Source organism: Macaca fascicularis, chromosome 5, assembly GCF_037993035.2.
Source record: "Macaca fascicularis isolate 582-1 chromosome 5, T2T-MFA8v1.1".
NCBI lineage: Eukaryota > Metazoa > Chordata > Mammalia > Primates > Cercopithecidae > Macaca > Macaca fascicularis.
In genome coordinates this window covers 64,190,729-64,218,493 of record NC_088379.1, presented here as the reverse complement: position 1 = coordinate 64,218,493, position 27,765 = coordinate 64,190,729, and the positions used below count along the sequence as shown (strand labels likewise).

At 37.7% G+C, this 27,765-nt stretch overlaps 1 protein-coding gene across 2 annotated transcripts in view; it reads right to left on the bottom strand.

Annotated features, from left to right (window-relative positions):
• Nucleotides 1–1,483: 1,483 nt before the first annotated feature.
• The window catches only part of SULT1B1 (sulfotransferase family 1B member 1), a 38,143-nt gene continuing 11,861 nt past the window's right edge, over nt 1,484–27,765 (bottom strand). The window contains exons 5-8 of one of the 2 annotated variants that reach the window (XM_005555154.5): nt 12,242–12,368; nt 11,513–11,607; nt 8,608–8,788; nt 1,484–5,299 (exon numbers count right to left, since the gene is read on the bottom strand). In XM_005555154.5, the coding sequence (XP_005555211.1) occupies nt 5,178–5,299; nt 8,608–8,788; nt 11,513–11,607; nt 12,242–12,368 (525 nt within the window). In that variant the 3' untranslated portion in view covers nt 1,484–5,177. The remainder of the gene's footprint in view (nt 5,300–8,607; nt 8,789–11,512; nt 11,608–12,241; nt 12,369–27,765) is intronic. The other variant, XR_012435322.1, reaches the window with a different exon arrangement.

Genomic DNA, 27,765 nt, shown 5'->3' with positions numbered 1-27,765 from the left:
TTACCTCTGGTGTCTTATAAAACGTGTAAATTAGAGTCCCACTCCAGGCTCTCTTGATCAGAATCTCTAGAGAGAGCTATTACAAAAACTTCTAAGATGCACAGCAATTTTGATACTCTTGCCAATAGTTCCAGAGGAGGGGAGGGAGGGGATATAGAGGATGCAAGTTGTGAGAAAATAGTTTGCTCTCTCTCCTTTTTTCCCATATTCAAAGTTACAGGAGAAGCTTTTTCATAAGATTTGTGACATCTTGTTCTCTTTCTCTCAATAGAAGAGAACAGGACAAGGTACAGTTAGTGCCCTTCTTATGAATAGACTGCATTATCTTATTAATCATTTGTTAGGACTCTATGCATTTTACCAGAGACATTCCTTTCTAATGAGTAAGTTTTAAAATCAACACTTGAAACTCAAATTAACCTAGATGAGTTTGAACTATGGTATTGCCATCATTATTTAAGACTATAAACAAGCACCAATTATGACATAGTTTATAGAGAAAAAGTATGCACGAATCTAATTTTCATAAGTTCTCAGGCAGTGTCCTTGCAATATGAGGTCTCTAAGCGACAACAGAACTTGTAAATTTAGCATTGTCAGCTTAGGCACCATTACTTAATTATTTCCATGACATGTTTGAGAGGTAATCTAATATCTGAAGTTGATTATTTACATATAATTCTACAAAGTATTATGTAATGTTGAATGACATTTTGAAGACAAACAGACTTATATTTGAATCCCAGTTCTAAGTCTCAGTTTGCTTGCTTTAAAATGGAATATATTGATGCTTCTATAGTATTGTCTGATATCTAATAAATTATCAGTTAAAATGGTAATAAAATATAAAATATAATAATTATATATCATTCTACATATCATATTAATGTTGAATTAAATTACACAATTGTGTATATGTAATTCTATTATCATATTCTATAATGATTAAGAAAATTATTTCTTCTTGTAAACTAATGAGAAAAGGCTGTGATCAGCCTTAGGTAAGATGATAAAGTAAGAGATAGAACCCATTTGGGTTTAGCCATTTTCACATTCCTGACCAATAAACTTATGATTTGAATAGGGCCAAGAAAACTTGTATTTAAGATTTTCAAACACATTTGAAAATCATTTTCTATGTGTCCACTGGCATTTTCTAAAAAATGCTGAGACATGGCCTTTCCCAGTTGCTACCAAAATGATTACAAAGCATTACTGATAGAATATATACGTGAATGTCATGACACCCAAATGCTAAGTTTGACAATGTAGATTTTATGGCTAGGCACGGTGGCTCATGCCTATAATCCCAGTGCTTTGGGAGGCCGAGACTGGAGGATCACTTGAGGCCAGGAGTTTGAGAGCAGCCTGGGCAACATGACAAAAACCTGCTCTACAAATTACATAAATAAAAATTTAAAATTTAAAAAATAGGCTTCCCCATGTAATAAAATTCCCACTGAGAAATCTCAGTCCACCTATGTCACAGTAGGTAACTCATCTTTATTTGTTTCAATAGCTGGATTATTACAACCTATACATCATTTGCAGTGTTATTCCAATCTTTACAGTGTTGTGCTTTTCTATTGAACGATGATCATTGACACACATTGAAAATATTAAGTACTTGAAAGTAATGCATTAAGCAGGAGTACTTGACACATGTGAAAAATTTAACTTGGTAGCAAACAACAAAAGAACAATGGAAACAGTAATGAAGCCAGAAACCTCCTTGCCTCCCAGTAATTTGCAAAATATCTGTACATTTTGAAGCCAGCTAGCAGTGTGGAACAAGAAATCCGATGCCTCAATCCCATTTAAATAAATAAAATTTCAAGATTTTCACAGTGATTACCTTCATGGCAGCTAATATTAAATGAGCACATTGAAGTATGCTAGGCACTGTTCTAATTGTTTTATACATTATTTCATCTTTGCAAGAAATATTCATTGTCTACATTGTACAGATAAGGAATTGAGCACAGAAAAGTTGTGATTTGCTCAAGCTTTCATGGCTAGAAAGTGGCAAAGACCTAATTCTAAAATAGCTTTATAATTACAGATTTTGTGCTCTTATCTTTTGTTCTGTATTGCTTGGTCTTCCGTGTTGCCTCAAATACCCTCCTGATTTATCCCCTGCTCCATACACAAAAACAATATGCAGGGTTATTAACTAGGGAAGAAGCTGTTAATTTTTATGATTTTCCTACTACAAAGATACTCGTCTATATTTTGAGGGTGGAAAATTAAAATAGCCACAAAAAACACACATGAGATTTCAAAATATAAGCCAGTTAAATGTCATAATGGCACACAAATAGTCATCAATAGGTTTACTATAGCCAAATACAATAAATTATATTGTATTGTATTCATTAAGTGGCAGCTAAAAAAGGATTACTTCGCTGCTGAAAGTAATGCCTAAATAATATGGAAATTTTACATACATACAAAACAGTTCTAATGATCATACATAATAAGACATGTGTGAAGACAGCTTATATAATAAAAACAATTTATACATGGGTCCATTGATCACCACCAGTATCTCTCCTTTTCCCCTGGCCTTTCTCAGTTATCCGAAGATCACTGCACCGAATAATTGTTTTCCCATATATCATTAATATCAAGCATTTTGAAGAAATTATACTATTTTTTTCTGTGTATGAAAGGAGTTACAAAATATGGAGTAGAGTTGTATGTTTATTAATGGTGAAATGGGGCATAATATTTAACCTTCAAAAGCCACAAATGATGCAATTTTTATCACACAGAACATAGGGTCAATGGGAAAGGGAGTGAAGAATGTGGATAGAAAATAATTTAGGAAGATAACACAATAGAATAGAGTGGAGTGAAAGGGAATACTTGACACTTTCCTTTGAGTGTCTGAATCTGAGTGTCTATCCATGTCACGATGAAAAGTTCTTGGAAGCAATGCTTTGGCTTTTTAGAAAATAGCCCTTCAGTTGATTAAGGAGAATTTCCATGGATGAGGAAATAATCATATCATTGTCAGATATTTGTTATCACTGTCCTTACATCATGGTTCTATTAGAGAAAGATAATAATATGAGATTAAGTGTTTTCATTTGGAAATTGTACTGATGATTCACTAGGAGAAATAATGATAAAAGCATTGTTTTAGAAAAATTAATTGTGCAGTACTCTGAATAATTTCAAAGGATATCAAATGTATTTGCATCATAGAAGTGCCACTGTGTGGTGTTAAACATAAACAGGAATTAGGATAGTGGCATTTGCATCATAGAATAAATATATAAGAGGCAACAACCTATTAAAAAAGTAAAAGAAAATCTAAATTCTATTTTTATCTCCACTCTTCACTCAGTGCATAGAACCATATCTGAGGCATAATTGCAACTTACTAAGTTGTTGTTGAATAAAGTCGAATTACAGAGACTTATTTCTACATAGTAAAACTAGAAAAAGTGGAAATTATTTTATCTTGCTAGTGAAGAAAGTGTAGCTAATCTATTCCACAGATTAGAGGATAGTTTAGTGGTGTTTTTCCCCCCAGTAATAGACTATAGTACCAGAAATCCATATATATTCAGGCCACACTAACTTATTATTTAATAAAGATAATAGAGGAAATAGAGACATGATTTTAGTTTACTTCTTGTGGACAAGGGTATTGGAGAAAGCTGGAACTAGTTCACAATACCTTTAGATAGTCACGATTAACTACTATAAAATATGTTTCTGTGGAACACAAACACAACTTATATACTCAAATACTTTATAATACATATTGTAATAAATCTATAGAAGCAACTCTCTCCAGAATAATAGGTGTACTACTTCTATGGGGTTTGTGGTTAACATTAGACAAATCCTTTGCTGGGGTTGGAAAAGAGAAACATTACAGCTTAAGGAGCTATTTTAGCTGTTCCTGGCTGACAGCAGAGATTCACCTGTGAAGTCAAAATACCATAAGCCATAGCTACCTCAGTTGTGACTCAGAAAGTCTAGCAATGTGTCTGAACCACCATCCCCACCCCTTTCAGAACAAGTAAGGGCCCAGGGTACTCTACCTTCAGCTTGAGAACCATGGCTTGGCATATAACGTGGCACTTGTGATCTGATCTCAGGAAAAATACTTTGTTGCAAATGGATATGTAAACAACTACTTCTAATGCAAAGCTGGAGTTGATGAACAAATGTCAAAAAAAACATAGATCAGAGACCAAACAAATAGACATAAGCACGTAATAATAAGTAGAAGGAACATCGGGTCAGGAGGGCAGAGTGGAAATTCAGTCTAGAGAGTCCTCCTTGGGCACCAGACTGTGAAATATTCTGCAGAGGTTATGATTATGTCTAGGGTATTAAAGGTGCTATTAAAGTATCCACATCTTTTCAAACATAAGATTAAGTAACAGAAGTTCCCAAATGGTGACCAGAACACAGCAGTAGGTGATTTCTCTGAAGTTCAAACGGGTCTGTTGGGAAAAAAAGGACTCCCCATAGGAAGCAGGTCACAGCCCTCAGGGTTGGTTTTCAGAACAAAGCTCCAGTTCCCAGGAAAGAACCCTACAGAGACTATTGTAGGTGTTTGCCTTTGGGAGACTTAGACATTAGGCATGATATAGAAAAAACATTTCCAAAATCTGAACTACACGATCGGGGACATGAACTATGTTATCCAAATAGAGGCACTGCAGGAAGATGAGCTATGACTCAGAGAACAACTTGAAACTCGGTAGACAGCAGTGGAACACAGTGTCCTGGGTCAAATTTTCAGCAAAGGGAAATTGGGGCAGAGTTAAGAAATACAGTCTCATTATGAAAACAGCATTTCTTGGACCATGGGACTAGGGAGGGGAACTTAATTCTAAATCATAATATATGGGAGACTAAGTAAAATAAATCCCTTCTTTCTTATTAGTTCTAGTGTAGAAAAAGGCAGGAAGAGCCTGTGGTTACACTGTTCCTTTGTTACAAAAAGTTAACAATGAACTTTAGCCTTAGAGAATTTGGAACCTCAGAATCAAAGGAACAAAATTGGAATCTGATTAATGACATTGAAAAGAATCAACATATTAAAAGCATATTATTCTCCTTCATAAATTCATTTGATTGCCCAAATCAATTCATAACTGCCCTCGTTTCATTCAACTACAGAAAATCTCTTATTTCTTCAGATCTGTGATTTAGACACGTGAAATCTCTGAGCGGAATTGAAGTGCAGTTCCAGACATTTCTGTCTTATAAATTGCATCAAATTTCTCATTTTGGGCCACTGTGAAGTAATTCTTCCAGTCACCAGCCGTCCCTAAAAATAAATTAAAAAAAAACATAGGAAAGAATAAAATATTTCTGTAAGAAGAAAAAGCAGTATATACCAAAGGAAAAGGTTAGAAAGACTAAAGAAAGACTTTCATTTTATTTGAATGAATTAAAACAGCCCTTAAATTGTATTAAGCTTTAAATTTTTAAGCCTTTTAAAAATTCAATAATTTTTTTCCATCTGGAAAGGTGGCTTATAACTAAATAGAGTCTGACATTTGAAGAGGCATTCTGAAAAAGACTAATTTTCTTGTTTAAATTCCTGGGCTTTACAATAGTTTCCTGAGAGTGATAATTTCACTGTTTCTATTGGGCGTGGGTCATGAGGTTATCACTGAGCACTTAGATCAATAGTCAGGGCATATTTTATTTCATAAAGTAACTTTTGGAAACTAGACAAAAAATTAGCCATCAGCACAACAAAACTGCGAAATAAAAAGTTGATAAGTATCACTTCCTGGAATTTATAAACAAGGATGCTATGATATGGAGATGATAGTTGTTTTTCCTAAATTCATTAGGCTTGTTCTTTATTTGTAATTTAGGTGGGAACAATAACATTAATATCAAATATACAACATCCTGGAACCATGTTTTTAAAGTAAATCTTTTAGGATAAAAATTTAAATTTAATCTCTCATACTTGGGTATATATAAATACGTATTTGGAAAATGAACAAACTTTTAATGTACTGCCAACATTTTTAGAGAAAACCATCTTAATATTTTATGAAATAGTAACACATCATATTAAATTACAAGTTATATTAATCCACAGTGGTTTGATAAAACTTCCAAGTCTTTTAAAAGAAAAACATTCTTATAGATATGGTTGTTTCCCTAGTTGTTACATTTTGTTCTATGTTCACCAGATGTCAATAGCTCTGGAATTCAACATAGGGTTGAATAAGGGTTCAACGTAAACATAGTGGGGTTAATGCATCCATAAGGATGTCATTAAAAACAGAAGAGAACACAGATTTAAGCAATTAAAAGTTATACATAAATCATTCCAATGATCTGATCTGCATATAAATTTTATAATATACACAAACACATTTGCTTTACAAAAAAACTTGATAAATGCTGGTCAAAGGCCAGGTTTTTCTGTTTGTTATAATTTAGGACATATGAATAAACATTGGACATAATCTATCCCACCCTCATAATAATAATATTGATTTATCTAATATGGCATCTTTCAAAATTCAGTGTACCTGGCACATTTGTTCATACTTCACTTCTTTCAGCATTCATTTATGTACATGCCCCTTGCATTACATAGTGAGCTTCTTGAGTCAAAGATATGTATCATTTACCTTTGAATCTTTTAAAGAATATGTGCTGTATATAGGTATTCATGAAGAAGTTTTTCTTATTAATGAATGAATGAATGGATGAATGAGTACTCTAAATGTTTACTGGATACATCAGGGAAGGAAGGAAAGAAGGAAGGAAGGAAGAAGGAAATCTCAAACTTTTTAGACTAATAATACTTTTTACTTCTATATGCATTATTTATTGTGAGACAATATCCTAAATACTTGCATATCATTTACCATAATCCTCCCCAGAAACTTGTGCCACTGGTGTTATATTATCTATTTTGCCAGTGATGTAATCAGAGCTTTGGCAGGTTAATTAATGTATTCAGGGTAATAGGTTCAGGGAATGGCATAGCCTGGATATACCTCAGATCAAACTGACCACAAAAGTATGTTCTTAACCCCCTAGAGAGGGGATATAAAGACTGCCTTCAATATTAGAACAACACGTGCTTTTTTTCTGTTGAGGTTGGAGAAGCCATAGAATCCAGATACTGAGCTTGTCTTCTTTATGTTTACACAATAATTAAATGTCATGAAATGGCATCAATTTTCATATGATTTGAGATAAAATTTCTGGGAAATTATATTCAGGTATCTATCACAATGAGAATTTACCATGTTTAATAAGGATTTATTTTCTGATTCTTCTACCAGGAAAAAGAATATATATGTACATGTACACAATTGACTCTTGAACAATACAGACTTGCGCTGGCCAGGTTCACTCATATGCAGTTTTTTTTCAATTAAAAGCAATAAAAAATACAGTATTTGCATGATGAGAAACCCACACACATGTTTGGAGTACCAACTTTTCATATAGGCAGGTTCTAGTATATTCAGAGGCAGAGTTCCTGGAACCAATCCCCCACAATAACAAGAGATGACTATACATACACATACATTTACATCTGTGTGTAAGCATACAGATGAGATATGTATACATCCGTCTTTTTTGCTCAAACCTATAATGCATACAATTTTTGATGAAAAATATACCTGCTTTCATACTCTGTAAGTTATTTTTAATAGGTTAAATGTATTGTTTTTAGAAAAGAAAGAGCATAATTTGAAAACACTAGGACTATTTGCTACCTTAATAAGTTAACAAACAACTTTTCAAAAAATATCTATCATATTACTCAAAATCAGTGGTTTTGTTTCATATGTTCATATGCATAATACATTCCTAAGGTTATCCTTACTTCCTACATATAAATTGAAATTCTACCCTTCTCCCTCCAATTCAATCAAGGATATTGAAAACCGATCGTGGCATTATTAGGTGGATAACTTCTCAAAGTTATTTAAGTTTATAATTTGTTAAATGTATTGTTATTATTAACACATTTTTACATATATTATGCATAATGAACCACAATAAACAGACTACTTAAATGGAAGTAATGTATTTCAACAGTAAATGCCATATTCTTCTAAGTTAAATTTGGACTCTATGTTACTAATAGTTTAAACAGTATTTGTAGAGGGCTAAAACTTCTTATAAGGTCACATAACAGTTTCTCCTTTTGATGAATTAATTTTAATGCGATTACCATGGTTTTCTAAGTGATATAGGGACTTTAAAGACTATGGTACCGTACTAAGTGAAATTAGCATTTCACTGAGGAGTGGAAGGAAGCTTATCTATGCCATGTTAAAGATTTAAGGGAGTAAGAAGGACAAATTTGGAATTGCTCACATCAGAATTGCCAAAAGCACTCTCATTTAGCACAGTAGTAAATAGGAGAATAAACATTTATCAAATATTCAAGGTATTCTAGTAATAGATTTAAATGCATTGTTTCATTTAACAATTTTGAATCTCAGCAACTTTTGGTGGTATGTATTTACTGTGAAGCTTAAACAGGCTAAGCAACTTAGTAGAGATCACAGAACTAATCCTTAGCTCATGGTAATTCATGAGAAAGTACAAAAGGGAAATTAAACCCAGCAAAGTATTTACCTTTACGCATAAAAGGGGATTTGCTATGATCCATCACTGTAGTTGGTAGATGTGTATAATTTACCAAAGGATTGTCCTTCATCACTTCGAATGAGGTGTGATTGATGATCCTATCCAAGATCTCATCATTCAGGTTCTTCTCTAGAAATCTAATGATCTTCTTGATTTCCTCCTTTGGATTCTATTAGTGGGTAAAACCCAAGACAATAAACAAGTAACTCACACAATGTGAATACTTACAAAACATTTATAATCTGTTTTTCTAAATGTTAACTCTGAATAGTATAGGAAATCCATATTTGTTTGGGTTTATTTTTCTCAATTTTTAAATAAACTAATCATAAAATATTAAAAATCAAGAATATCTATTTTATTTTATATGTCAGTCCTCTCTGACAGAAGAATGAGATCAGAACTTAAGGTGTGTCAGTGGTTAGAATGACTAAAAGAGCAGACGTGATGATAGTAGATATAAGCCCAAAAGAAAAGATAGTAGTTGTGCTAGGAAAACACGTAGATGGACAGGCAAATAGAGAACATTTTCTTTTTGGGGTCAAAAATATTTGGAGAATAATTTGGCTAATCCTAAAATATGAATGATGATATTAGTCCAGGGGTCCCCAATCCACTGGCCGCAGACCAATACCAATCAGTGGCCTGTTAGGAACTGGGCCACACAGGAAGATGTGAGTGGTGGAGGAACAAGCACTACTGCCTGAGCTCCGCCTCCTGTTAGATCAGTGGTGCCATTAGATTCTCACAGGAGAATGAACCTTATTGTGAATTGAGTATGTGAGGGATCTAGGTTGCACACTCCTTATGAGAATCTAATGCCTGATGATCTGATGAAACAGTTTCATCTGGAAACCATCCATCTACAGCCCCCTTGCACCCTGTTCATGGAAAAATTGTCTTCCACAAACCCGGTCCCTGGTGCCAAAAAGGCTGGGAACCTCTGTGTTAGTCTATAGACCAATGGAAGTTAAAGAGACCTGGCTCTGGTCTGAATCTTCCCCTGATCTGTTACTCTTTTATCTCACTTATTAGGAATTTATGTAGATACTTATAAACATGTTGTAAATTACTGGATTTTTTTTTCAAATTTTATTATTGATGTATATTGTATAATTTTCTTCCATTATTGTTGTTGTATTAAACTTCTCTATAACATTATCTACAAATGATTGTATGGCAGAAGAAAAATATTGTCTGTTAATGCAATGTATGTTGCAAGTTTGAAGGAAACTGAAAATATATGGATATGCTTAAAAAGGTAACCGGGTTAGACTATAAATCAAAATGAGTAAGTTTATTTAAACAAAACATTTTAGCTAAATAAAGACAGAAATGGTCTCAAATATTATGTGGGAAACAGTGTAATGGTTGATTTGGAATTTGAATAACAGCCAAACAGAGAAAATGTATTTCTTAGTCTTATGGAGAAAAGGAACTATTGCCAGAAGCTAAAATTGTTCTTTTTATAAAGCTTTTAAGTGCTGCTCTGCTGTCCAAAACATGAAGAGAGATATTTGTTAGACAGCTGGAATAATTTTCTCTCTTATGAAGAATTTATAACTTATCCCTGGCTAAACAAGCTCTCAAGAGACGTATGACTTTGTTACAGTAGCTTCATAAACCATGCAAGGTTTTGCAGCTGTATGGTGTGAGTAAATTAACATTAATAATCTCAAACCCTGTATAAAGGGACAATGATAAGACATACATCACAGATTCTTTATGGGATGTGGACAACTGTGATGTAGAACGAAAACTTGGGCAGTGAATAAAAACTCAGAGGATTCTTTGTGCTAAGATACAAGAAACCCCTGGGAGTTTCTCAAAACTAACTAAAGCAAGGAATAGTTCACATGGAGTCAAATTTCTGTGTTATGCAAAGTAGGATTAATGCCATTAAAGTTTTGGATATTACCTCTCACTCATTTATTTATTGAAGCAATCAATGATCCATGCAAGTAACCTTGAGCCCCTGTTTATGTGGTAGGCACTGTACTAAGTACTGGGATGTAGTTACAAAGAAGACAAACTTTGTAATTTTCATTGTAGATCTGAAAGTATTCTAATTTGTATATTCAGGCTTTTATAAGTAAAGGAATTAATTTCAACATGTTTTCCTGTTGTGTGTGTCTCTGTGTGTATTTGGCCAATTTAAGTAGAAGAGTTCCATAATGGTGGCATGAAAATTTGTAGTTGTATTTAATTAATACTACTTCATACTAGATAGATGATTACAAGTTTCTACACTGAGGTAGTGAGGAAGTAAAGGAGGGAATACTTTGAAAGATACAGTAGATACACTATCTGAACCAACTGAATGTGCGAAATATAGAAAACAGAATAAGAATAACTTTTATTGTTGAGAGAGAATAAAATAGAAAAAAGATTACATGTTGGAGAGAAAGAAAATAAGTTTAATTTTGAGTATGTTAAATTTAATACAAGCATGGGCTAGAAAATCGAGGTAGAAGTAAAAATGGAGGCACAGATAATGGATGATTAGCACATAAATAGCTGTAAAAACAGTAAATGTGAAAGGGGTAACTCAAATATAGCAAACAATTTTTAAAAACAATTTTAAAATATTAATGAGTAGATATCTAGAGGATAACCATAAGCATGTAATATCCTGGTAAATGTAGAAATAATTGCAGAAGAAAGAGTGGTCACTTACAATGCAGTGGCTAAGAGATAACACAAACAAAAATAAATAATTGATTTAACAATTAGAAAGTCATTAATTATAGCAAGATTTGGGTAAAAACGCATTGTGAATAGGCAAAGCAATCAGCATTTTGGACTCCATAGACTAAGTTGAAAAGCAAATATCAATCCTTTTACACCATGATTCAGTAGGGAAATTATCCAGAGTCCATATCTATCATTTTACCTCTTTCATATCTTCATAGTACAAGAAAAGTATTGGGTGTTCTTCCTTTTTTTTCCACCAGTTTTTAACATGAGTAAACCAGGAACCATAGGCCACTAAAACCAGATAAAAGTCTATTTTCATAAACATTCATCAAATTAAATATTTCTGTCTGAACAGTAAATCAAATTGTGAAAATATTTTGTGGAATTTAGTAACCAAAGGAACTGAGAATATGAGGCCAATTTTAAAAAGTAAAATTAGCTAGTTATGGATATATAAACATCAGATATTTTTTAATGTCAAGTACAAAGAAAGCATTTCAGACAAAAATACTCTGACCTCCAAAAGTTATGCTTAGTCTCATAAAGAAGAAAACCATTATCTTATAAAGTACTCATATCAACTATTTACCTAAGTATTGTAAATATATAACATATGCATTAACAGATCTAACTAATTGCTTAAGCAAGTTAAAAAATGTCTATTGCGAGCAGGGACTGAGAATGGATTTCTAGCAACTGAGAACAGATTATAGAATACTTTCGTATGCCAATGATTAATACTAGTTTTATAAATTGAATGTCGTGGTAAAATATTAAATGCATTAGATTTAATTTTTTAGATAATATTTGAACATACTTTTCACTGGGTTGGAAAAATAAATATTTTGAAAGTCATAACAGTTATTGTTAATAGTATTATTAAAATAAAATAATACTTATTAATTTTGAGATAAAGTCCATGTACCTTTTCCGGTTATGAATTTCTCCAGATATTCTTCCCAGGTACCAGGAAAAGGTTGTAAATTATTCATTAAGTCGAAATGGTAATATGAGACTGAAACATCCTTGGCATTACGAGCCAGATAAATCATCTGCAGTGGGGGGCGGGGGGTAGGAGAAAAAAATAAAACAAAAGATATTTTATTTAGGAAAAAATTAACCTATAAGCATGTAAAATAGCACAGTACTTTTTCAACTGGAAATCGTGGGCCCGGAAGGCCCTTCTATTAGCAGCTAAAATACAGAATCAATTCAAGTGATTTTCAATACAGCAATGAATTTTTGAGATTAGAAACATTGAGCTATTGAGGTTTTGAAAGAAAGATTTCAGTTTCTGGCCACTTGACACGGTGAAGCACAAATAGACTACTGCATCTTCTGGAAGAACTGCAAGGTTCTAGAACACACATTATCAAGAAAATGACACTGTGAGTAGAGAGAATACCAGCAAATTGAAAATAACAAAATAGTGGGGAAAAAAAAAAAAGTTTTCACTTTTCATTTCTACCAGTTAAATACCCAGAGAAATATTAGGTGCTGATAAAAATATATAGAAAGGAAAAGAAGGTAAAGATAGTAAAAGACATTAAAATAAGTTTGGGGGCATCCAGTTCAGAAACTAGAAGGTATAGACACACCATTTTCTGCTTCGCTACTTCTCTACTCTTTTGTTTGTTTGTTTGTTTGTTTTTGTTTTTGTTTTTGTTTTGAGACAAAGCCTCACTCTGTCGCCCAGGCTGGAGTGCAGTGGTGCGATCTCTCGGCTCATTGTTGCAAACTGTGCCTCGCTGGTTCAGGCCATTCTCCTGCTTCAGCCTCCGGAACTACAGGCACCTGCCACGACGCCCGGCTAATTTTTTGTATTTTCAGTAGAGACGGGGTTTCACCGTGTTAGCTAGGAAGGTCTCAATGATCTGAGATCGTGATCCACCTGCCTCGGCCTCCCAAAGTGCTGGGATTACAGGCGTGAGCCACCGCGCCTGGCCTTCTCTATTCTTAATATCACTAAAGCCCTGGAAATTATTCAACCTACAATGATACAAGAACTCTAAAGGCATACTGGATAAAGAGCTAAGTAATGCCAATGTGGTGAGTTCCTCCAAGGTGTCCTTTTTATCTCCTGTATACTCTTGAACTGGGCAGCAAAAAGGACGGTGACCTGGAACAAACAAACAAAATCTAGAAAAACCTGCTCTCCCTGGTCAAAGGATTAGGAAAGAGGAAGCCCAACAGAGACATAGTGGAGAATCCCAAACTCTGCTCCACACTCGGGGTCCCTGTAGGTGAACTAACTCACTGCCAGTAGTGGCAATGAAGCACTGGGCCATTCAAACTCCTGTGATACAAATGGGGCGTCATGGGTAGTCCCACCCATTCACAGTGATAACATCAGAGAAACCCTGTTTCTCCCAGGCCCCAAGGCTTCTCTCCTACTTTCAAATGGTCAGCCAACAAGAGCAGGAAGTCCAGGAAAGTACCTTATACCCCTTTTACGTGGCATCAGCAGGGATGGTACAGTATGTCCAGCAGCCCCAGAAATCAAATAAGCAAGAAAAACAAAACGGAGATGAATCAAATGTTAAATTGTCTGACAAACATTTAAAGGAGCTGTCATAAAAGAGCTTCAACATTCCATTAAAAATTATCTTGGAGGGTGGACCAAGATGGCTGAATAGAAGGCTCTACCAATCATCCCCCACCCCTCAAAAGGAATATCAAATTTGCCAACTACCTACACAGAGAAAGTACCTTCATAAGAAACAAAAATCAGGTGAGCACTCACAGTACCTAGTTTTAACTTCATTTCACTAAAACAGCCATCAAAGATGACAGGAAAGACAGTCTTAGAATTGCCATTGCCACGCCTCCCCCAACCCTGAGTAGCAGCTGTGTGGCATGGCGAGAATCTGTGCACTTGGGAGAGGGAGAGCACAGTAATTATGAGACATTGCATTGAACTCAGTGCTGCCCTGTCACAGTGGAAAGCAAAACCAGATTGAACTCAGCTGGCAGCCTTCCATGAAGGAAGCATATAGACCAATCCTATCTAGAGGGAATCACACATTCCAGTGGTAGAAATATGAGTTCCAGCAAGCCTCACCACACAGGCTAAAGTGCTCTGCACCTGTAAATAAACTTGAAAGACAGTCTAGACCACATGCTTCTAGGCATGTTCCAGTGCTGAGATGGCCTCAGAACCAGTGGACTTGAGGGTTACAAGTTGTACTGCGATATACAAGACTAAGGGAATGCTTGTACCACCCTTCCCCAAACTCCAGGCTGCACAATTGGTGGATTCAAAAGAGATCCCTTCTTTCCACTTGAGCAGAGGAGAGGGAAGAGCAAAGAGGACTTTATCTTACATCTTAGATACCAGCTCAGCCACAGTAGGATAAGGTACCAGTCTGAGTTATGGGGCTCCTATTCACACAAATATATATGCATACAGTGTACCCACAAAAGTTAAAAATTGAAAAAAAAATTAAAACAAGTGAAAAAATAGAAAGGAAATTTGAGTTACATTTGTAAAGTTAAATATGTGGGAAGTATAGATCTGCAATATATAATAACTGAAATAAATAAATAAATCACTAGATGGACCGAATAGTGTAATGGCAATGTTAGAGGACAGAATCAGCGAGCATAAAGGCATATCGATAGAATTTACTCAATGTTAACAACACAGAGAAAATAGAATAAAGACAATAACAAGAACCTTCGGAATCTGTGGGACAATAACAAGAGGCCTAACATTTGTATATTTAGAGTTACACATTTATAGGTGGAAGAGTAAGGAACTGAAACAGTATTTGGAGAGTTGGTGACCAAAAACTTCCCATAAGTGTTGAAATAAACAAATCAATATATCTAAGAAGTTGTGTGAACTCCAAAAAGGGAAAAAAAAAAAAGATGTCAAGAAACATTATAAAAATACTTCTAAAAATTAAAGATGAATAAAACTCTTAGAAAAAAGCCAGATATACAGCACATTGCATAATAAAGATCACCAATTCAAATGACAAGTTTCTAATCTAAAACCATGAAGGCCAAAAGGAAACAGCACAATAGTTTTTCAAGTACAGCAAGTAATATATTGTCAATTCCTAATCCTATATCCAGTAAAACTGTTCTCAGTCAAGAAGGGGAAAAAGACATTCTCAGAAAAAGGAAAACTAAGAGAATCAATTGCTAGTAGACCTATCTTATGGAATAGCTAAGGGAAGTTCTCCAAACAGAAAGAAAATGACACTAGAAAGATGAAAACTTTAGAAAGGAAAAAGAAAAAGAGAATGGGTAAAAATAGAAGTAAATATAATAGCTAATCACTCACCTAATGAATTTCTTAAGTCATATTTTACAGTTGAGGCAAAAGTTACATTATCTGATGCGGTGTTCAGTTTATGTACAGGATCACTCGGGACCACTATGTTGAAAATACGGAGAGAATAAAGGGGCCTAAATGGAAGTAAGATATCTACACTTCACTTAAAGTGAGAAAATGTTGACACCATTAGACTGTGATGAGTTATGTATATTTATGGCAATACCTAAAGCACTCACTAAGAAAACTATGCAAAAATATATTCAAAAATACTAGAAATAAGTAAAAATTATTTCCAAAATGTTTAGGTATAACAAAGGAAAGAAAGAAAAAGAAAAGAAATGAGATACAGAAAGAACAAACAGATAATGAGGTAGACATAAGTCCTAAAATGCCAATAATGTCTTTATTTATTTATTTATTTATTTATTTATTTATTTATTTATTTATTATTTTTAGCTTTTAGATCCAGTGGGTACATGTGCAGATTTGTTGCTTATTTATGTGTCACTGGGGTTTTGTGTAGAAATGATTTCGTCACCCAGGTAGTGAGCATATTACCTGAAAGGCAGTTTTTTGACCTGTACCCTCCTACCACCCTTCATCCTCAATTATGCCCTGGTTTCTATTGCTCTCATCTTTGTGTCCAAGTATACTCAAGGTTTACCTTCCATGTGTAAGTGAGAACATACGGTATTTGGTTTTCTGCTCCTAAATTAATTTGCTTAGGATAATGGCCTCCAGCTGCATCCATGTTGCTGCAGAATACATGATTTCCTTTTCTTTATAGCTGTGTAGTATTCCATGGTGTATACACACCACATTTTCTTATGTGTTCCACCATTAATGGGGATTATATTAACAAGTTCTCACTCTGCTGTAAGAACTGTGTGAGACTAGATAATTTATAAAGGAAAAAGGGCTGGGCGCAGTGGCTCAAGCCTGTAATCCCAGCACTTTGGGAGGCCAGGGTGGGTGGATAATGAGTTCAGGAGTTCAAGACCATCCTGGCTAACACGGTGAAATCCTGTCTCTACTAAAAAACACAAAAAATTAGTTGGGCGAGGTGGCGGCCGCCTGTAGTCCCAGCTACTCGGGAGGCTGAGGCAGGAGAATGGGGTAAACCCTGGAGGCAGAGCTTGCAGTGAGCCGAGATCGCGCCACTGCACTCCAGCCTGGGCGATAGAGCGAGACTCCGCCTCAAAAAAAAAAAAAAAAAAAAGGGAAAAAGGTTTAATTGACTCACAGTTCTGCATTGCTGGAGAAGCCTCAGGAAACTTACAATCATTGCGGAAGCAAAAGAGAAGCAGGCACCTTCTTCACAGGGCGACAGGATGGAGTGAGTCCAAGCAGGGGAAACACAAGACACTTAAAAAACCATCAGGTCTTGTGAGAACTCACTCAGTATCATGAGAACATCATGGAGGAAACTGCCCTCATGATCCAATTACCTCCACATGTTCCCTCCCATGACACATGGGGATTATTACAATTCAACATTAGATTTGGGTAGGAACACAGAGCCAAACCATATCGTCCTGCCCTGGTCCCTCCCTTATCTCATGTTCTCACATTTTGAAGCATAATTATGCTTTTCCAATAGTCCCCCAAAGTCTTAATCCAGCATTAACCTAAAAGTCCAAGTCCAAAGTCTCATCTGAAATAAGGCAAGTCTCTTCTGCCTATGAACATGTAAAATTGAAAGTCAGTTATTACTTACTAGATACAATGGGGGTACAGGCATTGGGTATAGACACCCATTCCAAATGGGAGAAAATGGTTGAAACAAAAGGGGTTAGAGGCTCCATTCGAGACGAAATCCAGTGGGGCAGTCATTAAACCTTAAAGTTCCAAAATGATCTCCTTTTACTCCATTTCTCACATCCAGATTACACTGATGTAAGAGATAGGCTCCCACAACCTTGGTCAGCTCCACCCCTATGGCTTTGCAAGGTACAGCCCCTCTCCTGGCTGTTTTCACAGCTGGTGTTAAGTGTGTGCAGCTTTTCCAAGTGCACAGTACAACTCTCAGTGGATCCACTGTTCCAGGGTCTGGGGGATGGTGGCCCTCTTTTCACAGCTCCACTAGGTGATGCCCGAGTAGGGACTCTATATGGGGGCTCCAATCCCACATTTCCCTTCTGCACTGCCCTACCAGAGGTTCTCCATGAGAGCTCCACCCGTGAAGCACACCTCTGCCTGGACATCCAGGTATTTCCACATATACTTTGAAATCTAGGCAGAGGTTCCCAAACCTCAGTTCTTGACTTCTGTGCATCCACAAGCTCAACACCATGTAGAAGCTGCCAAAGCTTGGGGCTTGCACCCTCAGAATCCATGGCCCAAGCTATACACTGACCCCTTTTAGCCACAGTTGGAAGGTCTGGGACACAGGTCACCAAGTCCCTAGGCGGCACATAGCAGGGAGGCCCTGAGTCTGGCCTGTGAAATCATTTTTTCTTCCTAGGCCTCTGGGCCTATGATTGGAGGGGCTGCTGCAAAGGTCTCTGACATGCCTTGGAGACCTTTACCACATTGTCTAGGTGATTAGCATTTGGCTTCTTTTTACTTATGCAAATTTCTGCAGCCAGCTGGCTTGAATTTCTCCCCAGAAAATGGGTTTTTCTTTTCTACTGCACCATCAGACTGCAAATTTTTCAAACTTTTTTGCGGTGATTTCTGTTGAATGCTTTGCCACTTAGAAATTTCAAAGTTCCACTGATCTCTAGGGCACAGGAAAAATGTTGCCAGTCTCTTTGATAAAGCATAGCAAGAGTAACCTTTACTCTAGTTCCCAACAAGTTCCTCATCTCCATCTGAGACCACTTCAGCTTGGACTTCATTGTACATATCCCTATCAGCATTTTGGTCAAAACCATTCAGTAATTTTCTAAGAAGTTCCAAACTTTTCCACATCTTCCCGTGTTCTGAGCCCTCCAAGTCTCTAGGAAATTCCAAACTTTCCCACATTTTCCTGTCATCTTCTGAACCCTTCTAACTGTTCCAACCTCAGCCCATTACCCAGTTCCAAATGACTTCCAGATTTTCTGGTATGTTTAATAGTGGTGCCCCACTACCTCAGTACCAATTTACTGTATTAGTTCATTCTCACACTGCTATAAAGAACAGCCTGAGACTGGATAATTTATGAAGGAAAGAAGTTTAGTTGACTCACAGTTTCCCATTGCTTGTGAGGCCCCAGGAAACTTACAATCATGGTGGAAGGCAAAGGAGAAGCAGGTACCTTCTTTATAGGGTGGCAGGACAGAGGGAGTTTTAGCAAGGGAAAGGTCAGACACTTAAAAACTATCAGGTCTTGCGAGAACTCACTCATTATCATGATAACAGCATAGGGAAACCAACCCAATGATTCAATTACCTCCACCTGGTCCTGCCCTTGACACATGAGGATTATTACAATTCAAGGTGAGATTTGGGTAGAGACACAGAACCAATCCGTATCAGGCATCTAGGTTATTCCTTTGCTGTTGTGAATAGTGCTATGATGAACATACAAGTACAGGTGCTTCTTGGTAGAACAATTTATATTTCTTCAGGTAACTATTCAGTAATGGGATTGCTGGGATTCATGGTAATTCTGTTTTAATTCTCCTATTTTGAAAAGTGCTGTTCAGGTCTTTTGCCAGTTTTTAATAGAGTTCTTTTCTGCTCATTGATTTAAGTTCCTTTTAATTCTGTATATTAGATATTTGTCAGATGTATAGTTCAAAAATATTTTCTCTCATTTTCTATGCAGAAACTATTTAATTTAATTAGGTCCCACTTCGACATTTTGGTTTTTGTTGCAATTGCTTTTAGAGATTTAATCATGAAACCTTTTTCAAAGCCTATGTCCAGAATGGTATTTTCTTTTTTTTTTTTTTTTTTTTTTTTTTGAGACGGAGTCTCGCTCTGTCACCCAGGCTGGAGTGCAGTGGCCGGATCTCAGCTCACTGCAAGCTCCGCCTCCTGGGTTCACGCCATTCTCCTGCCTCAGCCTCCCGAGTAGCTGGGACTACAGGCGCCTGCCACCTCGCCCGGCTAAGTTTTTGTATTTTTAGTAGAGACGGGGTTTCACTGTGTTAGCCAGGATGGTCTCGATCTCCTGACCTCGTGATCCGCCCGTCTCGGCCTCCCAAAGTGCTGGGATTACAGGCTTGAGCCACCGCGCCCGGCCCAGAATGGTATTTTCTAAATTTTCTTCTGGGTTTTTATAGTTTTGGGTAATACATTCAAGTCTTTAATCAATCTTCAGTTAATTTTTTTGTATATGGTAATAAGGGCTCCAGTTTCAATTTTCTTCATACTAGTCATTTATCACAGCATCATTGATTGAATAGAGTTATTTATTCATTGCTTATTATTGTCAACTTTGTTGAAGATCAGCAGGTTGTAGGTAGGTGTGCATCTTATTTCAAGGCTCTCTAACCTGTTCCATTGGTATATGTGTCTGTTTTTGTACCAGTACCATGCTGTTTTGGTTACTGCAGCCTTGTAGTATAAAGGTGGATATTGTGATCCTGCTGGCTTTCTTCTTTTTGCTTATGGTTTCCTTAGCTATTTGGGTTCTTTTTTGATTCCATATGAATTTTAAAATAGTTCTTTTTCTAAATATGTGAAGAATATAATTAATAGTTTGACAGGAATAACATTGAATCTGTAAATTCCTTTGGGCAGTATGGTCATCTTAACAATATTCATTCTTCCTATACATGGGCATGAAATGTTATTCCATTAATTTTTTTCATCTCTGGTTTGTTTTAGCCATGTTTTGTAATTCTCATTGTAGAGATCTTTTACCTCGTTGATTAGCTATATTCCTAGTATTTTATTCTTTTTGAGACTATTGTGAATGAGATTATATTTTGATTTGGCTCTCAGCTTGGACATCACTGGTGTATACAAATGCTACTGATTTTTATACACTGATTTTGTATCCTGAAAATTTGCTGAAGTTAATAGTTTTAGGAGTTTTTGGGCAGAAACTGTGGAGTTTCCTAGCTAAAGAATCATATTGACTATGAAGAGAAATAATGTGACTTCCTCTCTCTATTTGCATGCCTTTTATTTCTTTCTTTTGTCTGATTGCCTCAGCTAGATCTTCCTGTACTATATTGAGAAGGAGTGGTGAAAGTGGGCATCCTTGTTTTGTTCCAATTCTCATGGGGAATGCTTTTAGCTTTTTCCTGTTCAGAATGTTGGTTTGTCATAGACTGCTGTCATTATTTTGTATTATTTTGAGGTGTGGTCCTTCAATAACTAGTTTACTGAAGGTTTTTAATATGAAAGGATGTTAAATTTTATCAAAAACCTTTTTTTAAATTTATTGAAGTGATTTTGTGGTTTTTGTTTTTAGTACTTGCTGTGTGAATCACACCTATTAATTCACATGTATTGAATCAACTTTGCATTCTGGGAATAAAGACTACTCGATCATGATGGATTAGATCTTTGATGTGCTCCTGGATTCAGTTTGCTAGTATTTTGTTGAGGATTTTACCATCTATGTCGATGAGGAATATTGGCATGAAGTTTTCTTTTTTGTTGCGTTTCTTCCAGGTTTTGGTATGAGAATGATTATGTCCTCATACAATGAGTTGTGAGGAGTCCTTCTTCCTTGACTTTTTGAAATAATTTTAGTAGGATTGGTATTGGCTCTTTTTTGTACATCTGATAGAATTCAGCTGTGAATCTGTCTGGCCCAGGCCTTTGATAGATTGGTAGGTTTGTTATTACTAATTCATTTTCAGGACTGGCTATTGGACTGTTCATGATTTAAATTTATGAGGGTTTCAATCCTAGTGTTATGAGATCCTTGGGGTTTTGCTTTACCAGCCGAAACCTCTGTGGCCAGTGATGCCTTTGTTCAAGGTTTTCTCCGGCCCTCTGGACTCATTCTGACCACTCAGCCTTGAAGGTTGTGCTTGGCTTATGCTACCAGCCTGGATCTCATGCCTGCCGAGGGTGAGCCAGGTGTGAAGCAGCAATGGGTTTGTGAGCAAGCCTGTAGTCTGGCCATTGTGTAAAGCCTAGCACACCAGCTGCGATGGGGTGGGCAGCTCCAGGCACCAGCATGGCCCCAGCCTCATGGCCATAGCTCTCTGCAAGGTTGCAGCTGGACCAGGCACACCATAAACAACTTCCACAGCTGATACCAGGGAACACAGTGACACCCAGAAGCTTGGAGACACCAGGAAACACAGAGCCCTAAAGAGGGTGTCACAGCCCTGGCTCAGGGTGCTCCTAGGTCTGGGCTCCTTGAAGGGCCACAGCTCTTCTCTCTTTCTCTCTTCTGTCTTTCTTGTCACACACAAGGTGGTGAGCAAGGTGTCTGTTTCAGGACTGTTTGTGTTCCAGCTCTTTCAGCCCTGCCTTTTGGTGGGTCTCAAGTTCTTGTCTTGCATCCAGGAAGAATGAGGTATGCAGACAAATGGAGGTGAGCAAGATGATGAGGAGCTTTCTTGAGCATGGTAGTCAGGGTTTCCTGATGAGTGTTCAGCTCTCAGCAGAGAGTGGACCCTGGGGTGAGTAGCTTCTCTCTGTAGCTGTTCCTCCCATTGTCTCTTCTGGTCTGAATCTAGGATGTTTTATGGGCCTCAGATGGGAAGAAGTGCAGGCCCAGTGGTCCATGGGCAGCCATGGGTGGGCCCAGAAAAAGCACCACAAGTTCCCACTGTGGTCCACAGGACCAGTAGTCCAGCTCCCAGGCTTCAGGCCCTCCCCAGCTTGAAGGTGGGGCTTCAGCTGGGACCCACCCCCTTCTGCCCAGGAGCCTGTCTACCGCCTGCCACCCTTCATAGCACCAAGGCTGTCACTGCCAAGGGTTGCCTGGAGGCCAGCTTCGACCTGCCCTCAACAGCCCCTCGGCTTCCCTCCTGTGTCCTGGGTGCCCAAAGTCCAGAGGGGACGGAGGTGGCAGGGGGCTGGTGTGTCAGAGCTGCCCCAAGTGTGCACACATCCAACTGGGCTATGACAGCACCTGGGCTTGGTGTCAACCACTCTCCGATACTGGAGTGTGTTCCGGGAGTGGGTAGAGGCCAGACAGTGGGAGCAGACACCCCTGAGCCTATGGGAACAAGGTGGGGGCCTTCCTTGGCCTCCGAGATTGCAGAAATGCCTCAGTCAACAGCTGCGCATGGGTGGCTGTAGATGTTCCCAGGAAGGCAGTACTCCTGCCTGCTCCTGGCCCCCAAAAGCACAGGGAGCCCTGGGTCCACCACAATTACTTGGGCTGCTGCAACTGTGCCCAGGAGGGTGGGACTCCTGCCTGCTCCCTGCTCCCACTGGCTTCGTGGAGCAGGGCACCACCCCCGGCCCAGCTCTGCCTTGGAACCCCTCTATGCCCTTCCCTCCATGTCTAACCACGCTGCTCCCCCATCGGTGGGTGACGCGGCGCGGCCTCATCGCAGTAGCAGGGCGATACCACGGCAACAGCCTCTCGGGGGAGTCCCAGGGGTGGACTCTCGGGACTCCTGCCTCCTCTCTGTGTTTCCCTACAGCGCAGGCGCAGCGGCCCTGGCCAACTTTGAACGAAGGAACCCGACATAGCGGAGACTCTGGGCCTGGAAGTGGGTCCTGCCCGGCCATGCAAAGGTAAGGGTGGTGCAGTAGGCTGCTGTGGGGTCACGGGGCACAGGGGTCCCACTGCTGCCTTTGCTGTTCCTGTGGCCGCTCCTGCCACCACCACCCATGTCTCCCCACTGCAGCTGATGTGATGGCAGCAGCCACTCTGGACTCCTTGCCGCTGCCGTCATTAGGAGGTTGTATTTTTCCAAAAACGTGTCCCTTTCCTTCTAGCTGTTCTAGATTGTATGCATAAAGGTGTTTCTAGCAGTCTCTGCAGGTTCCTTGTAATTTTGTGGTGTTGGTGGTTATTCTTGCTTGTGTTTATTTGGATCGTCTCTCTTTTTTTCTTTATGAATCTAGCTAGTGGTATATTTTACTTATTCTTTCAAAAAACAAACTTGTTTTTGTTTATTTTTTGGTCTGGACATTCACATCTCAATTTCATTCAGTTCTGCTTTGAGTTTGGTTATTTCTTTTCTTCTGCTACTTTCGGTATTGGTTTGCTCTTATTTTCCGGGTTCCTGTAGGTGCAATGTTAGGTTGTTAATGTGAGACCTTTCTAGCTTCTTGGTGTAGGTATTTAGCATTATAAACTTTCTTAGTACTGCTTTAGCTGTGTCTCAAAGATTCTGATATGTTATGTCTTTGTATCTCTGTTTTCATTTGTTTCAAAGACTTTTTTAAAAAACTTCTGCCTTAATTTCATTCTTTACTCTGTTTCAGGGGCAGGTCATTTAACTTCCATGTAATTGTAGGGTTTTGATAGGGCTTTTTGGCATTAATTTATATTTGTATTGTGCTGTGGCCCAACGGTGTGGTTGGTATGATTTTGGTTTTCTTGTATTTATTGAGAATTGCTTTATGGCTGAGTAAAGCCTGTGGTCAATCATACAATATGTGCCATCTGCAGACGAGAAGAATGTATATTCTGTTGTTGGATAGATGTCTGTTAGGTATATTTAGTCAAGTGTCCAGTTTAAGTCCTGAGTGTCTTGCCTTGATGATCTGACACTATCAGCGTGGTGTTGAAGTCTTTCAGTAATATTATGTGGTTATGTGAGTATCTTTGTAGATCTGTAAGAACTTGTTTTATGGATTTGGGTGGTCTAAAGTTGGGTGCATATGTATTTAGAATAGTTAAATCATCTTGTTGAACTGAACCTTTTATTATTGTATATTATTCTTTGTGCTTTTGATTGTTGGTTTAAAGTCTCTTTTGTCTGAAATAAGAATAGCAACTCCTGCTTTTGTTGTTGTTGTTCTCTTTTTTGCTTGATATATATTTCTCCATCCCTTTACTTTGAGACTATGGGTGTTGTTGCATATGAGATGAGTCTCTTGAAGTTTGAAGGCAGCAGACTCTTCTTGCTTCTCTATCCAACTTGCCAGTCTGTGCCTTTTAAGTTGCTCATTTAGCCCATTTGTATTCCAGATCAAAATTCGTATGTGAAGATTTGATCCTGTAATTGTGCTGTTAGATGGTTATTATGTAAACTTGATTATGTAATTGATTTATAGTGCCAATGTTCTGTGTATTTTAGTATGTTTTTGTGGTAGCTGGTACGTCTTTTGTTTCCATGTTTAGCACTCCCTTAAGGACCTCGGGGGAAATAACTTCCTTTAGTATTTCCTTTTCTGAAAAGGATTTTATCTGTTCATCACTTATGAAGTGGTTTGATTGGATATGACATTCTTGGTTGGAATTTTCTTTCTTTAAGAATACAGAATATAGGCCCTCAATCTCGTCTGACTTATAAGATTTCTGCTGAATAGTCCACTGCTAGCCTGGTGAGGTTCCCTTTGTACATGACCTGCCCCGTTCACTAGCTGTCTTTAAGAATTCTTATTTCACGTTGACCTGGGAGATCCTCTTTCATTCTATATTTTGGGAATTGTTGTCTTACGTAATTTGTGTATTGACTTCTCTAGCAAGGTTGAGAAAATTTTTATTGACAGTATCCTCAGATTTGTTTTCCAAGTTAATTGCCTCTCTCTATCTCTTTTAGAAATTCCAGTGAGTCACAGGTTTGGTGTCTATATAATCCCATATTTCTTGGAGATTTTGTTTATTTTTTAAAATTCCTTTTTAAAATTTTTCTCTGCCTGCTTTGATTCAAAGGAACAGTCTTCCATCTCTGATATTCTTTTCTCAGCTTGGTCTATTCTATTATTAATGTTTCCCATTGTATTATGAAATTCCTTTAGTGAATTTTTTATTTCCAGAAGTTCAGTTTTGTTCTTTCTCAATGTGTCTATGTTTTCTTTCTGCTCTTCATCAGTTTTACTGTTTTCCTTGGATTGAGTTTCAACATTTTTCTATGTTTCATTGAATTTCATTGACATCTAGATTCTGAATTCTATGTCTGTCATTTCAACGATTTCAATCTGGTTAAGAACCATTGCTGGCAAGCTAGTTAGGTCATTTGCAGGCAAGAAGACACTGGCTTTTAGAGTTGCCAGAATTCTTGAGCTGTTTCTTTCTCATCTGTGACAGCTAACATTTCTTTAATCTTTGAAATTCCTTTTCTTTGGACGGTGCTTTTTGCTTTTATATTCTTTGTTGCCCTTGAGGTTTTGACTCTAGTGTAAATTTGGGTTTATTAGATTGTTTTCCTTTTTGGATGCTTTTAGGGGACCAAGGCTTAATTCAGCACTCCAGGACTATGTGCTCTGTCTCTAGGGAGCTAGAACAAGACCCTTTGCTTTGCTCTCTGCCCCCTTGAGGTCAAGCACCTGCTCTGCTGGAGGTGCTGATGTGTTCCCAGACTACTGGCAACAACATTCCAATCAGGGATGCTGGCAAAAGTGCTTCAGTGGGGCATTGGAGATGACATGAGAGAGTGTAATCCAACAGGGAAGCAGGGGGCCAGAGGCACATATGTAGTGATGGGGCAGCCACGTACATCCACTTGCTCATAGGGTAGCAGGAGTAGGCTGCAGGTTACTGTGCACTGGTGGGAGAAGGCTGAAAGTGAATCTGCACCAGTAAGGATCCATATGCAAAAGCAAAAATCTGGGCTAAAAACTGGAAGTTAGGGGCTGCTCATTGAAGAACTATGACAGCAGCTGCTGGCAAGTGCTTCAGTAGGGCAGCTGAGGCTATGCACTAAGTGAGTGTGGCTATGCAGGGGCCCTAGTAGAAGCCAGCACAGAGAGGAGCGGTCAGATCAGATTGGCCCCGGCCCATGTGCAAGACAGGCCTGCTTTCTCCAGACCTGTGAGCTAACAAAAGCTAAAGCCACCTAAAGAAATATGGAAAGCCTTGGGGGATGGGCACCTATGGCCGTGTTCCACTGCAGCTATTCCTGTGCCAAACCCTCTGGACTCCACACAGAGTAGAGTACTGTCTCTGCCAATTCTCTGGGAAGTTCTGCCTGCCAACTAAAACGTCTCTGGGAGTCATGGAGTCTCCTGCAGCTAGGATCCTGGAGGTCCATGGTAAAGGGGGCTGTTCATGCCTGTTTCACTCACTCCTTCTCTAGGAACTGTGCAGGGCCAGGAATGAGTCATGGTGCTCAACAACCCTATTCAGAATTCCTAGCTTCCTCCCCTTGTAGCTCTAGTATCTGCATTCTCCCTCTATTCACTCTGAATGCCTTTTATCCAAAGATCTTCTTGGAGTATGCCAGTCTGCTTGATATTCTGATCTTTTTCAGTGGGAGAAGCTCTTCCAGATTTCGTCTAGTCAACTATCTTGGCTCTATTCCATAACTACTTTAAATGTATGTAATATACACATATTAATCTAAAGGCAAAAATTGGCAGAGTGTATAAAAACTGAACTTAGCTGTATGCTGTTCAAAAGACATACTTCAAACAAAATGACAATGATACATTGAGAGTAAAAGGGTAGCAAAAAATATGTAATGCAAACAATCAGTAGAAACTAGGAGTGGTTATATCAATACAAGACAAGATAGACTTCAGTGGAAAAAAATTACAAGGGGCATTACATAATGATAAAAGGACTAATCTGTTAAGAAGATAAAGCAATTCTGAATACCAAATAGCAAACAGCAGAACTTCAAAATACATGAAATGAAAACCAGTAAAGCTGAAGTAGGAATAGACGAATCAATAGTTATAGTTGAGCATGTTTACAAACCACTCTCAGGCAATTGCTAGAATTGCTAGACAGAAGACAAGAAAGGATATAAAAGAACTGAACAACATTATTGGTCAAGAGGATGTAATAAAAATACAGAGAGTACATCCAGCTACAAAGAAGAATACACAGCCTACTCAAGTGCTCATGAAACATTAATAAGATAGAACAAGATGAACCATAAGAAATTTAAAAGAATTGCAATTATGTAGAGTATGATCTTTGACTAAAATGGAATAAAACTAGAAATCAGTAACAAAAAGAAAACATAAAAATCCTCAAACACTTAGAAATTAAATCATACACTTCAAAATCTTGCAGTAAATGAGGAAATTTCAAATAAAATAAAAATATGCATAGCATTGAGTGCAATTGAAAGCATGACATATCAAAATGTGTGGGATGCAACTAAAGCTTTACTGAGGAAAAATATTTACAACACTAAATGCTTATTTTAGAAAGTAGGAAAGAAACAAATCAATAATATCAGTTCCTG